Source organism: Mastigoproctus giganteus, chromosome 7 (assembly GCF_048544385.1).
Source record: "Mastigoproctus giganteus isolate SK-2022 chromosome 7, ASM4854438v1, whole genome shotgun sequence".
Taxonomy (NCBI): Eukaryota; Metazoa; Arthropoda; class Arachnida; order Uropygi; family Thelyphonidae; genus Mastigoproctus; species Mastigoproctus giganteus.
In genome coordinates, this window is record NC_143581.1 from 165197275 (window position 1) to 165211344 (window position 14070).

Here is a 14070-nt window from a genome sequence, read left to right on the forward strand (position 1 = left end):
TTGGTATTCACAATACTATAAATACGAAAACCTTTTTTGTATGTCTGAGGGGAATCGAAGAATCCAACTGCAGAGCTCATAAACCAGCGGAAATCGGACTGTAGAGTAATGCGAATTGTGATGTGCGTGATAAGTCTCACTCGCACCGTTTGCATTTAGTGGACTATCCGGAGTATGCTAGGAAACTGGCGAATCTTTGATCTCTGACCCGAATCTTCACAGCATAAGTCAGTTGGCTATGACATTGAAGTCGGAACTATAGACGTTTGATGCAAGTCGATTTAAAAGTCATATAAATAAATAAATAAATAAAATCATTTATTGCCAAAAATACAGGCAAGCCCATCACGGCCTTATGGCTAGGGCATATAAAACATCTAGTTTCATCCAATCGAACCATACGGAATTCGTTTTTGTGTGACTTGTCCCGAATTAATGCTAAGAACCATACCCCAGATATTGTACTAATTACACAAACTAACCATTTTACTCCAGAAAAAAATGACATATAGAAAATTAATAAGTATATTAGGCATTTTCTTAATTTTATAAATTTCGACTGTAATATTTTAGCTTGAACTAGTTAATGTAATTAGTTACTGTCGATTTACTGTATAATCCTTTTATAGCAACATTAAATTTTAAAATGATAATATTTTTGAGGCATGTTAATCGACTATATATATATATATATATATTAATGAAATTTTCAGAAATTATCTCTTTCTAAGTTGGCCTGAAGATTAGATTCCATTGGGATCGGAAATGTCGCTGTTTCCGTACGAGTCTTTATCGATTTAATGTACTTGGTATTCAAATGCCTCCTTTCATTTTAACTAAAATTAAATCTTAATATTTTATCTAAAATGTGTCTGAGAAATATGCTTGTCTCTGTTTCATTTTGAAATTATCACTTTCGTTGTAAACTTGAAATATAAATAACGCATATAAAGATCCTCATTGAATTCACTATCATGAAGTGTAAAATTGCGATTTTATTAGTCTATTTAATTTAATGTACTTTAAATTTTAAATTAGAGATGAATTGATCTATAATTTATAAGTTTCTTGTTCTAAAAGCAAGGAAAAAATTGTTTTCGTAATATTTGTTTTCGGAGTTGAACACAGCCAGAATATCTGAGACTTAATTTCTTTCCATATGCATATTAAATCTTAAATGTAAGGACATATTTTTCCGCATTGTTTTATTTTATTTTATTTTAAGTATTGAAGCAGTTATGGAAATAATGTTTAATAAATAGTAGCATGATATAGCATAAAACTTATTAATATGGAATTTCATTTAAAGGAACTAAAACTTTACGTTATGTATAACGTAAAGTTTTTAGTTCGAGGGAAATTATAAAAATAGATTTCAACTCCTGTAATATTCACTACGACAAAACAGGGTATAGACGTGCGTGCTCCTGTGAAGGATGCATTCCCACAATACTCCAGTGCATTGCGGTTCAGAACAGCTCATAGTTGGGAAATAATCGTAAGTTGCGAAATCGAATTTCTTTTATTTTTATTTTATTACAAGCCTTGATGCATTAAGAGATTATAAAAATAATCTCTTGATTCTTCAAGATTTCGCAGAACTCAAGTCAGTTTTTAGAATTTGTTGCTTTGGACAAATTTTATTTAATTTAAATCGAAATTCTATAAACTCTTCACAGAACTAAACCATCATGTGATTGCTGAACTCTGCAAAGGCCACCCTTGCACCCTTACAGTTCAGAACGTTTATTATAAATAAATTTCATTAAATAAACTACATAAACCGGGTATAGAATTAATTGAATTGTAAGTCTAAAGTATAATGGACAACTCTTGTCTTAATTCCATTATTTGCCTTTAGCTTTAATACTGTGAAATAGTTTTTATAATAAATCATCATATAGAAAAATCAGTACGTATTACTTTTCATAGGAAAGGAACTTTGCAATGTGTGGACTCAATTTCATGGTGGCAAATGGAGCGCAAATTGGCAGGTCAGTCGTTCATTAATTTTTAAAATTAGGAGGAAAATTTATTACTGGGAACAAATTTGCTAAAGTTTGTTAGATATTTCCTAGTTTCCGTCTTTATGTAGTGCAGAAGAGATCTGTAAAGGGAATTTTAACATACATAGAAAGAAAACGAAAAGAGTATATTTTACGTTATAAATTTAAGAACTTTTGGCAAACATTTAAGAACATTTGCTTTTAATAGTACCAAAAAGTATTAAAAAAAGAAAATGCAAATAGCTTGCTTATCGAGTTAGTTTTCAAGGCGAGATGACATTAAAACAAACTAACAGTTCATTTAATGTAAAATGCAATGTTCTAAATTGAATATCACATCTTTAATACAATTCCAGTAGTGTTCAAGACACGACAGCAGTGCATCTATTTTTTTTGGCATTTTCCTTCTCCCTTGATTAATCACTTGCTGGATATTTTTGTGTGTCATCCACACCATATGTTTCAATTCCCACATTACCTGTTCTGTAGCTTCATTGTACTGTGATGATGAGGTATTTCAATTAACAGTTGGGTCATCGTTCGCTGGTTATAACAGTTGCTATATGTAGGGTGTGGTTCAGTACAATAACTAGCTTCGAAATAATGCTTATCCAATGCATTTCGAACCAGATGTTATTCTATATAATTTATCACAAAACATATATGCAAAACTTAGAATTTTAACACTCTGTTAGAATGTTTTTTAATCTTTTTATTTAAATACATAATATTAATAATATATATTGACTGTGTGCATTTTCTCTAAATTTTAATGTCTCAGATATCAAAAGAAAACATTTTTTCTAGCTGATGAAAAGAGAAACTAAATTTAAATAAAGTACATCCTAAAGACTAACTTCTAAAGTACCTAATTTATCTTTTACTAATGTTCTTGAAAGTAAAGATGTATTTTATTTATGAATTAATATTTGATGTACTTATCACTTCATTAGCAGTTTTACTTCGCTTAACATTCTGACTTAATTTCATTAAAAATAAATTAACAAGAACTGGGCGGCCATATATTATGACCAGAATAATTTATGACTACAGTAATTATTACCTGTTAACAGTGAAACATATTTAGTGGTGTTATAATATGGAACAAGTAGGGTACGAATTTCACCACCCTTATGCGAATAATTTGAATACGGACGTTCTCATACGTTTATCTGTCTTTTAACAAATAAATATCAACAGTAAAGATGAACTATGTATATGTGAAGGGCTTATATCTTCATTTTTGGGATTAGCTGCTCTTCTAAACTTCACAGTTCTTGTTCTGATTTTTAAAACTAAATAAACATAGACAGCAGACTAAATAGCATTTTACAGTGTCATAATACCTAGTTTTAATAGAAAAAAGATTCTGAAGTTAGAAGAAAGCTCGTGCTACTTGCAGATGTCCTTAAGAGTTACCGTTGAGGATTACACACCGAATATCGACGAAGACATTTGGAAAATATTCGAAGACAAGCTTCAGGTTTGTCTCCCTTTTTGTTTTACATGTGTAATAATGAAATAACGGTTCAGGAGCACACAAGCACGAGAGGCAAGCTTGCACAATCGAAATTGCGCCTAAAGAAATTTACGTGCATTCTGTCTGTTAGGAGTTGAAGCGTAATTGAAATTTTATGGTCTGAAAAATCAATAGATAATGGGGGTTTTCCTGACGCTCGCTGCTGCAAGTTCAATTGAATTACTAGATTTATTTGAAAATTACATATTTCTTACTTACTATCACCGTTTTTTTCACTTGGTTTAGCATTCGTGACAATATTTCTTTCTTCTCCTAATCTGGTGATTCAGGATTCGAAGAAAACAGTTCATGTAGGATTCCCAGGATTAAGAGATTGAAATGATCTATTTTATCACCAATCCTGAATTTAAATATAATGCAAAAAAATTCTAAATAACGTAAATATCCCCGTTTCTTGTACTTAGCTTGCTTGGTTAAATCTTTACTTTTTACAAGATATTCAAAACTTCTTGTTTAAATAAGTGCGAGGTAACGAAAAAAATTGTGATTTATTCGGAAGAAGCTCTATGTTTACTTTACTTATTTGACCAATGCAAAACGAAACAGGGCATATTTCTTTTAAATGAAAATGTTTTCGAAATGTTTCTTTTAAATCTAGTTTAGAAATGTTATATCCAAAAGATGTTTTGGGTTTGGAGACCTTGTATGTTAACAAAAGCGACATACACCTTCGATCTAACTTATTTCGGTACGTTCTGCAGATGTTATCAAATTTCCGTCCCCTAATCTCACGTTCGTTCTGCAAGCATAATCTGAGAAACATCGATTTTATTTCTAACTGTATTTCCTTCCACCAGTTAGGAAAATTTCGTGGATACTCAATTTCTGTAGGATTTAAGACTCTCTCTCTCTCTCTCGATACATCGGTATTCACTAGAGTTTGGAAATGCACTTTTTTTTCTCAAGCTAAACCATGAAAATGAATGTGATAGAGGAAACACAATTCTAGAAAGTAAGGCTACGGAGTACGTTAACGTAATAAAACGTAGCTTGCAGAAACTGGTTTTATTTATTTAATAACTTTGAAACCGATTCTACTGTGAATTGTGAATAAGAAACTGTACTATCTTCTCTACTGGCGGCTTACTGAATATCTTTCCTGGCATCTCTTAACGTTTATTTTCGCGTCAAATAATTGGTAAGTTGAATGCGCATAAAAATTTCCAAGATTGTCCGAAAGGTTTCTCCTTTGAAAATTTCGCATATTCAATTTCACTTAACTGTCTTTTTCTTCAGGAAGGAAATAGTCTATTAAAAACGTTCTCCATCTTACGTTTATCCTCTAAGAATTTCTCTGATAGTAGGTTAATGAAAACGATTTGCTAATATTTTTAATTGAATATTTGTATAAGAAAAAATTGTCCATTAATCTATCGATACTTGAATACTAGCCGAAAATCTGTAGATAGATGTTAGCTTACACACGTCTGTTTTGTTTTAATACCCTGTCAGTATTCGTTGACAGAAACATTTACCACATAGACAGCTTCATGCCAGAGAGTCTGTCTGTGTCTGATTTTGCTCAAAAGCAAAATTCAATAAGGTTTGGTTCGGTCAAAATAATCCAGAACACATTTTACATTTCACGCAGAGGGCAATACAGCAGCTTTTTTTATATATTTCCCCCCTCTGCTCTAGAATTAAGCGGGATTTTAGAAATAAACGAATCAATCATGTCAGTATGGGGTGTCTATGGTGTAGTGAGAAATCATATCTTTTTTTTCCCTGCGTGTTCATGTCCACTAATAGAGAATAACTTTAACAGAAAGTCTTGGATTGGCTCTTTCATTTAAAGATACACCATAAAAAGCTACGTTTTTGATATTGTTCTTGGGAAGATTGAAGTTCACATCTGGCTATTTTCCACTGCAACTGAAGTCAGAGGCACTTCTTGAACTTCGGCAGGCTTATCCCCAAATCCAATAAGCGAAATGGAATACCCGTCCAGCTGAGTAACATATCGAGGTATTAATCTTATTAACGCCTTCAAAATGATAATTTAAGAGGAATTCTGATCCCCTGCAGCGAGGATGAAATGTTTCTACAATCCTTCTGACTTCCGGGGGACGTAATTGTCGGGCTTGTTACTTATAGTCAAGTGTATAAGGCAAACCTGATGTTGCAAACAATCCGTAGACGATTTTTTAAGGAATGCATTCATTGGAATCTCAATACCAAAGGAATAACGTGTTTTAATAATTACTTTTCATTCCTTAACTGGAATGTTTGCCTTGGCTTTGCTAATGCGTATGAAAACAAGGAAATCATTGAAATCCACAACTGCTGGCCACAAGACCAGCAGTTGTGGAGTTCATTTAACAGTCCCTTGTGCTGTGAATTCTGCATCTGGACCATTTCTCTTATAAATTTCGAATTTACTTTTTCCTCTTTCGAAAAATGCGAACCACTTCTCGAATTTATGCTGATTTGAAAGAATAAATCCAATGTATATCAAAGCACGAGTCTTGGCACTCTTAAATATATTAATCGTGTAATTTGATAAAAAATCGCCGTGTTTATTCCTTGCATATGCATATTGTTTTTCGAATCTTGTAGATGTACGAAACACTGCTCATTTTGTTTTGCAAATAACAGATATTTTGAATAGCAAGGAAGATGATTCTCTTGTCTTCTAACACATTAAGGACTTCGTTTTAAATAAAATAATATAATTTACTTATTTTTGCAGCGTTATTTTACTCTTAGAGACTGTAAGTGAATAAATTTATATTTTCCCAGCGACTGTCTTCTTAAATCACCTGTTTCTTTGATATTTCTCACTATTAATGACCGGCAAAGTGTAAAAGCGGTTTAATTGACACCTTTTGAAATGTTTGCGCTGTAATTACGTGCTGGAGCTGCTTTGAACAAGGCTGCTTACTTCGGGTGTTTTATTTAATGTAGCATGCATCGCAACATCTTTGAATTGCACAATAAAAATTCTTACCATTTTGTGACATTTTACCTGCTATAATAAGCTCGTTTACAACGAAGACAATAATTTGATGACGTAATCTCATAAGCAGATTTAATGCGAATTTTAAACTTATTATGTAGACATTACAATAATATTAAATGGTGATAAATTGCCCATAAAATGAGGTTCTGGCTTAAAGCTAATTAATCAAAGAATAAATTAAAAATTTTAAAGGGAGGGGAGTTTTTCTATTCTTAACTTGAATTTAGTATCGTTGCACGAGTTTAGCCCGGAGAAACCAGTGCTAATTACTTGGCCACAAAGAAGGACAATTAAGATTCTTTCCTAGTATTGGAAAAACTGGAGTTTTAAGGAAGAGATTTATAAGATATAATCCAACTTTGGGCCCCCTTTGGTAGCATCGATCTGTTGTGGAAGACCAGTTTGTAGAAACGGGCATTTTGGCAGCGACTTGATCTGATATTCCAGAAGTGTTCCATCGAGTTCGTTTCTGCAGACAGTTAACCTGGCGAGTTGATAGACTTCCTTTTCCTCCAACCAGGTTTTACACGACTCGCTGTATGGGGTGGAGCATTTTTGGTGAACATGGAGGAGCCCGTTTCCACAGAATTTGTGTGGGTACCATGGAATTGCTCAAGGTGCCAGTAAGTGGACACAATAAGCTGTAGTAGATGTATTTCTCCATGATTATAAAACTTTGCCGTTCCCTAGGACCTGGTTCATGAACGAGGAGCTCTTTGTTATTTAAAATAGACTTTTTTTACAATAGGCACGAATGCTGACATCTACCAGTCGCTGTTATGATGTGGGGGTTTTTGAGCACGTGCTCTCTCATGAAACATGTTCTGTGGATCGCGGACGCACTTGGCAACAGCACAGCGAGTCTGGAACTCCAAGGTAACGTTATATAAGGATGTAGGGTCGGTTCGTTTTCACCACTTTCTTCAGAGATAGGTGAATCCTGTCCGTCAGTGTTTGGTTAATCTGATCATCGTCTGCGCACGCCTACATTGCCCTCTTTTCACTGTCGGCTACGGTTCACTTTGAGAAGTTCGAGGTCACTCGTATATGGCATCCGATAAGTAAGCCTCTTTGAAACTCGCTAAGCGCCTTATCACGATTCATTCTGCTTTTTTATATCTCTGCTGTGCCCGGATCCTTCTCTGCACAAGAAACAGAGCCTGAATACTTTACATCGGTTATGTATATCTGCAAGAGTAGATACGTCCAATATTCATCCACGTTATTCCTCTCCTATAACTAAAACTGAAAGCTTTGTACTGTTTCCTTACTAACTAAGGGGACAGTCTCGACACTTGGCGAAACAATATGCAAATTATTTCTTTTGCTCTATTGAATATGCTATTTAATAATGACCATAAGAAAATGCATGCAATATACACGTATTTATTTATTGATCCTTCATTTAAGAGCTATATTTATTTTTAAGTATCCAAATATGGAAACTGGTCGATTATCGATCAACTTCATTACTTCATTGCTGCCACAACCTGTTTTTTTTTCCTTTTACAGAACTGATTTATATGAATATATTTTGTAAGCCTTAAAATGCCTAGTTAGAAGCTTCCTGCTGTAATCTCGCTCATGTGAGGGAAGTTTACGTATCGCCCTTTTTGTTTTGCTGATATTGTTTTTATTTTGTGAATTTCCGCATCACTTATCGCCATTTCAAATATCTCTCTGACTCGTAGCCTGTGGTACATATTTTTTTTTTCAGACTTTAATGTCTCACGCACGAGTGTTAAAGAGATAAAACATAATTTATGAGAAAAAGAAATATTAAACTTCCTAAAAGTCTCCTCCAGGAATGCATATAATAGTTAAAGTCGTGTGCAATCAAACAGTTCAGTACACAGTCAGGTATAAATTAGTATTTCCTGACATTCGCCACATTGGGAGGATACATTATCAAGAGGAGTATTAAAACCTAGGTGTTTTTGTTTCTTTTTTTTTTCTTCAGCTGAATTTCTCTTCATGTCTGATGATTTCTGAATTATTTGAGTTTCTTTCAGGGCATTGTGTCTGAATCCATTTTGATAGCTTCAGTGATTATTAATTTCCAAAATAATAACGGCCATAATTTATTCATTAAATTCCTTTTGTAAGGATTAGCTTTTAGCAATTTCTCTGACTTCAATTGATATCTTCCCGACGGGTTAAACTTATCAATACTGCTACTGTCATCTAAATTTAAGCTACTTATTTTGATCATCCCATTGCAGAAATATTTTCCTTTTCACTTGATTGCGTAGGACTAATTCTCGAAGGCACATTACACTTTCACATTTTGGTAATTGTACTTTTAGTGTTACTCATACTTGACAACGTAAGAAAGTCGTTTCGAGGCAGTCACAGTAGCTCACTTTCCCTTGTTGAGATAACTCATTTTCGTAGGGGAGTAAATTAGATGGACTTCATGGTGGTATACTTAATTGGAGAGCCGATTAACATTATACATATTTTAGTAGATTCTGAGTACGGGACAGCGACATTCAATTTACAAAATTGGTTGGGAAGAAACGTTAGTCGGTGACTTGAAATTTGTCATCAGTGTAGCCTGCATTTTTAAGAATAAATCTGGAATAAAATTGTGGTTTGTAGAAAATGGAAAATACATACGTAAAATGATTTTGATGTTGGTTCTGTAAATCTAAAAAAAAATTATAGAGACCGTTGGAGAAAACAAGGAAGAAGTGGCGATGGAATATGGCCTGCTTCTTACAGAGTACAGATGATCAGATTTCCCAGTAGTGCGATGCATCTTAAAGATAAGAATGATTGGTTACTGCGTGCAGTGGATTTTGGTGTAAGACACTATCTTAGATAAAACGGAAAATTCGGTCTTAGCATTATAAAGTAAACTGCGTGCTAATGGTTGAAAAATATGTGTTCTCATATAAATCGCATCCTCTTTCTACAGAACCGATAAATGAAGAGCCGGCGATTCATGAGGCATATTTTCTCAGTGCGCATCGCAAGTGCTGTTTATCCTCGAAGGAGATGGAGTAATAATCTACGCACTATTTAACAGACATCATTTGAAACCTCCTTACATCAGATGATGTATTGTAGTCTAAGACTTGGTAAATGCTTATTATAGCGTTGTGCATCTATTTTAAAATGACAATGCACAATTTAGAAGTGAAGTTGGATTTTACGAGTGACTGAAGAGCTGAATTTGGTTGTGTTCTCGACTTGCCATCTTTTGAATACGAATCATGTGATTTTTATATTCAAATTCTACGTAAAAAGAACGTTGGAAATAGGAAAATATCGCTTTGGTTGTCTTGCATGTAATGAATTTATTTACATTTATTATTTAGAGTGATGAAGAAATTTTTCTCTATGCAATTCTGTACTTTTTACGAAATATTACGGGTAATAATTCGGCGTTTATTCGAGTTCTTTGAAATGCATAACAGCCACTTAAAAAAAGAATTAATAAGAAGTCTCAGTAGGCTCCTAAACGTAATGCTATATTTCGTTTAAAGCCTAGAAAAAAACAGTTTATTTCCATATTTGGTCGTTTATATATTCCTAAAGGATTAATGTAATTTTAGGAAGAAAATAGCATCATTTTGCGTTGTCATGTTATGTAAGTTATACGCTTGATCGCAGAATAACAACTGCACTTATTCGCAATAAAAACGTAAACGTTAATTTTTTTCAAGATAAAACTTTCTTGTTTATTGATTCGGCAGTCTGAAGTAAATCTTTCAGTATTTTAAGAAAGACCAAAGATTATTCAAAACGCGAAATAGCGCAGTGAATGAGAATTGCTGGAATTATTTTTTTTTTATCAGTAATGGGCAACATTAGACCCTTTTTTTTCTTAGTGTACCTTAAACACTCTCATCTGATAATGTTTTTAATACTCTCTTTTTCTCTCTCTCTCTCTATAGCATACTTTTGATCGAACAAAACTCTTGTACATGTTTTTGTTATTTCTTATTCTAGAAGAGGATAGTAAAGAAGCTAAACGTTCTTTGCAGTGTAAATAGATTTTATACAGCATTAAATAAAAGGAAAAAATTCCAATGATGTCCAATCTTGTAGCTAGAAATGAGCTGGATCCTATGGCATTAAAATTTCGTTCTTGTATATTGCGTGTGTTGTGCCATTGTCATTTTTTCGGGATGAAAAGCCGAGTTTAGGGTTTTCCATCCGGCGATTGTTGTCAAAAACTAACTAAGTTGGCATAAAAGTTTTAAATGTTAGTTTTCAGTTTCTGTAATAAAAAGAACGAACTTTCGTGTTTGATGAGGAAGCAGCTTTTCGAAACTTTGATCATATCACTAGTTAGAAGTTCGACACTTGGGAAAGAAAATCGATTATCACCTATTTAGCGATAAACGTGATTCTTCCGGTAACGCACATGCTTTCAGCAATACAGATACGTGTCTGCGTAACTTACTTGAATATTTTAAAAATTAATGGATATCGATTTTAAGTGCGCATAATATGGATAACTTTGACCACAGTGAGGAGATTTAGATAGAAGAAGAGAGAAGAAATATGTCTGTTGACCGCATTCATTGAGATAGATCTTCCTGGTGTCATACAAGCTACAAATAATGTGTAATGAACCTGTTCTTGAAGCATGTAAAAACCTACAACTGATATTGTTAACTCCAAGTACTTGAGGGGCATATAATAGTCGGGGGGGAAGGGGTATTGAACGAAAAATATGCATCTATATTAGCACGCATAGTATACTCTTTGGGTATTTTAATATAACGTATATACGTTTGGTGGGAAGGTTTTCACTCACCTTTGAGGAGGATTTTTCATCTCGAATATTTGCTTTTCACTAATTTTGTGATTATGAGCGTGCGAATTATAATAGAACAAAAAGGGCAAGGATATTTCCACATGTAACGGATTTAATGCTGTAAAAGTTGGTTCTAAATTAACATTGGCAGCCTTGGCATGGACTTTAGAAATTAAAAGAATTAACACTACATCACATCTTAATTTTACAGAATTTCTTAACATACATTTGATTTCTAATTAGAGTATTGTTAATTTAAAATCGAACATTTTTTCATCAATTAAAACGAAGTTGCGATTAAAAGGGACAGTTATGAAAAATACTAGTAGAAACTTGAATTTATCAGTGATAATAATATTATTGATTTTGTTATAAGGTTTATTTATAAACATCATTGAATCACAGCTATCCAATAGATTCTCAGATTGTCTCAGAATCATTTAGAAACTTTTAATTGTTCGTAGCTTCAAATACAAATAGTTTAAGTAATTCATACTTAATTAATTTGCTTAAATAATTTTAAACATTCCATTAAATATTAAAGAGATTTGTTAGCTCTTAAAAAATGCACTAAGTCGGAAGTTTTCTTAACTTTCTTATATTGGGTTATTGATGAACTAGAAAAAATAATTGGAAATCATTATATTGCTCTTTCTGTATTTCTCATAAAAAGTTGTGGTAATTAATTAAAGCGAAAGCGTGTGACTCTAATAATTGAATAGAATGCATTTAAAACTTATTCCACAGCTTATATATTATAATCTTATTACTACTGTCATATTAAATTACACATACACAAGATTTTCCTCTCTCTCTCTCGCTTAAGATAATCTAACGTACGCGCACTTAACTTTGACATCTTCAACGAACTGAATTAAACCAGTCTTCAAAAAAAGTAAACAGCTGTTAATAAATTTCTGAAAAACCCTTCAGATAATAAAAACAGAACGTCAGAATATTTTTTTCTAAATATAACATATCTCCATCCCACAAGTAGCATCCACCCCACAAGTATCAATATTTCATTTCACCTTTAATTGAGAAAATTGTTTTAAATTACATTTATTTCATCTTCTATTAAGCTAATTACATTTTATCAAGGAAAGCTCACCATAAATGTCCAAACAATTTAATTACGGATAAATTATTACTTTCAGTATTTCCAACAAAAAACACACACAGATAAGATGGTGCTTTTAAAAATAAGTAAGTGGAAATTAATGTTAACTCTTACCTTTCTCTGAAGGATATGCAAAGAATATCGGGCACACATTCACTGTAAGTCCGAGAACCACCCACACAAGGAAGAGGGATGAGTATTGTCCAGGAGTAATTTTCCACGGTCTGGCGAATCTGTTCATTCTTGAGAAAGAAATTTTGACGTCGTCCAGTCAAGCTTGGCTCTGTACTCTCCGGCGTTGCCAAGGAGTCAAATCGTGGTTACACTTAAAGTGTCCGTAGAAAACAAGTGAGAACAGTCCGGGCTAAAAAATACACGCTGAAGAAAAAACGATCTTTCTGTTTGTAGGGAAGACATTTTGCCTATATTAGTTTCATTTTGTAAGGACAGAAGTAAGAAAGACACACACCACTGCAGTTGCGTCGTACTTCGGCAACCGATTTGAACAGCGCAAGCTCCGCTGCTTTCCGATCTACTCGACAGTTCAGCGGCAGGAGGAGGAGCTATCCGGGAAAAGACTCTACTGTCGCGCGCCGAATGCTGAGACCACAGACACTAGAGAATAAGGAAAGGAAAAATCATGTGGCTGGAACACGTGATCGGCAGTTTGCGATCGCATAAGCCAAGCTGTCTCGCCTACGATCGCCCTCATTACGACTGCTGAGAGAAAATAAGCCGCCCCGTCCAGAATTGATCGGGTCTGATGTGTCCGCTCGTGGTAATTTAGGGTATCGTTCATAACTTGAGACAAGCAGCACAATAAGGAGCTACTTCTTTCGATGTTAAGGAATGGTTATCTTAAACAGCCATCTGTGTGCGCACGGGGAAACGCCATCCGCGTGCTAAATAGGTTATTTGACTTAGTTAAATGAACCACAAAATATTATTGCAAAGGTATTTAATATACCACCCTTTTCAATTGCATCCCATACTCCTTTGAGGTTTGCATTTCTATCTCAACCTACTAATGTTATAAAGAGTTTTCCGGACCTTTCTTATAAAGGCCAAGTAAATTCCTTTCTGAACTTCTTTGGGTTTATTGTAATTAGTTTCATGGCGATGTGTGCTATGAACATTAAAACAGGATTACATTTTTCGGACATCGTTTGATATTCCTTGCTTGATGGTGGTTTATAAAAGATGTTTATAAAAGATTATCAGATGACCTCGGTTGTAAGAAGAGTAATGGGAAATATTTAATGGTCGCTTAAATCCATTTATTATTTTGGTCCTGTTTTAAGGACCAAAGTCTTCAAAAATTAAATTGAATTTTTAGAATAATTTATGCAGTTAGTTTTATGACGTTTGTTGTTTGAATTTGTAAAATATTTTCCAAAATTACTATTCTTGTAATTCTGACCAAAACAACTATGGACTGAACAAGGAAACTTAATGATTTTATTATTATTTTAATTTTGTTTGCTATTCAGCGAAAGAACCAAATCAGTTTAGTTAAAATTTATGGCAAAGGCACTGACATTTTAATAATTTATGTAACAAACCTGTTAGGTACCCACTATGAGGTATATATAACACTTATGAAGCAACCATTAAATAAATTTTAAATATTTCATTGCGAATTACGTTTCAACTCGGATGCCAGTCAGCTGTTTC

The 14070-nt window shown here is 33.5% G+C and overlaps 1 protein-coding gene across 2 annotated transcripts in view; it reads right to left on the reverse strand.

The window, feature by feature from the left end:
- Positions 1-12922, reverse strand: part of LOC150083313 (zwei Ig domain protein zig-8-like) — a 181836-nt gene extending 168914 nt beyond the window's left edge. For both annotated transcript variants that reach the window (XM_090377173.1, XM_090377172.1), the window contains exon 1: positions 12511-12922. In XM_090377173.1, the coding sequence (XP_090233299.1) occupies positions 12511-12637 (127 nt within the window). In that variant the 5' untranslated portion in view covers positions 12638-12922. The remainder of the gene's footprint in view (positions 1-12510) is intronic.
- Between the last annotated feature and the right edge of the window lie 1148 nt (positions 12923-14070).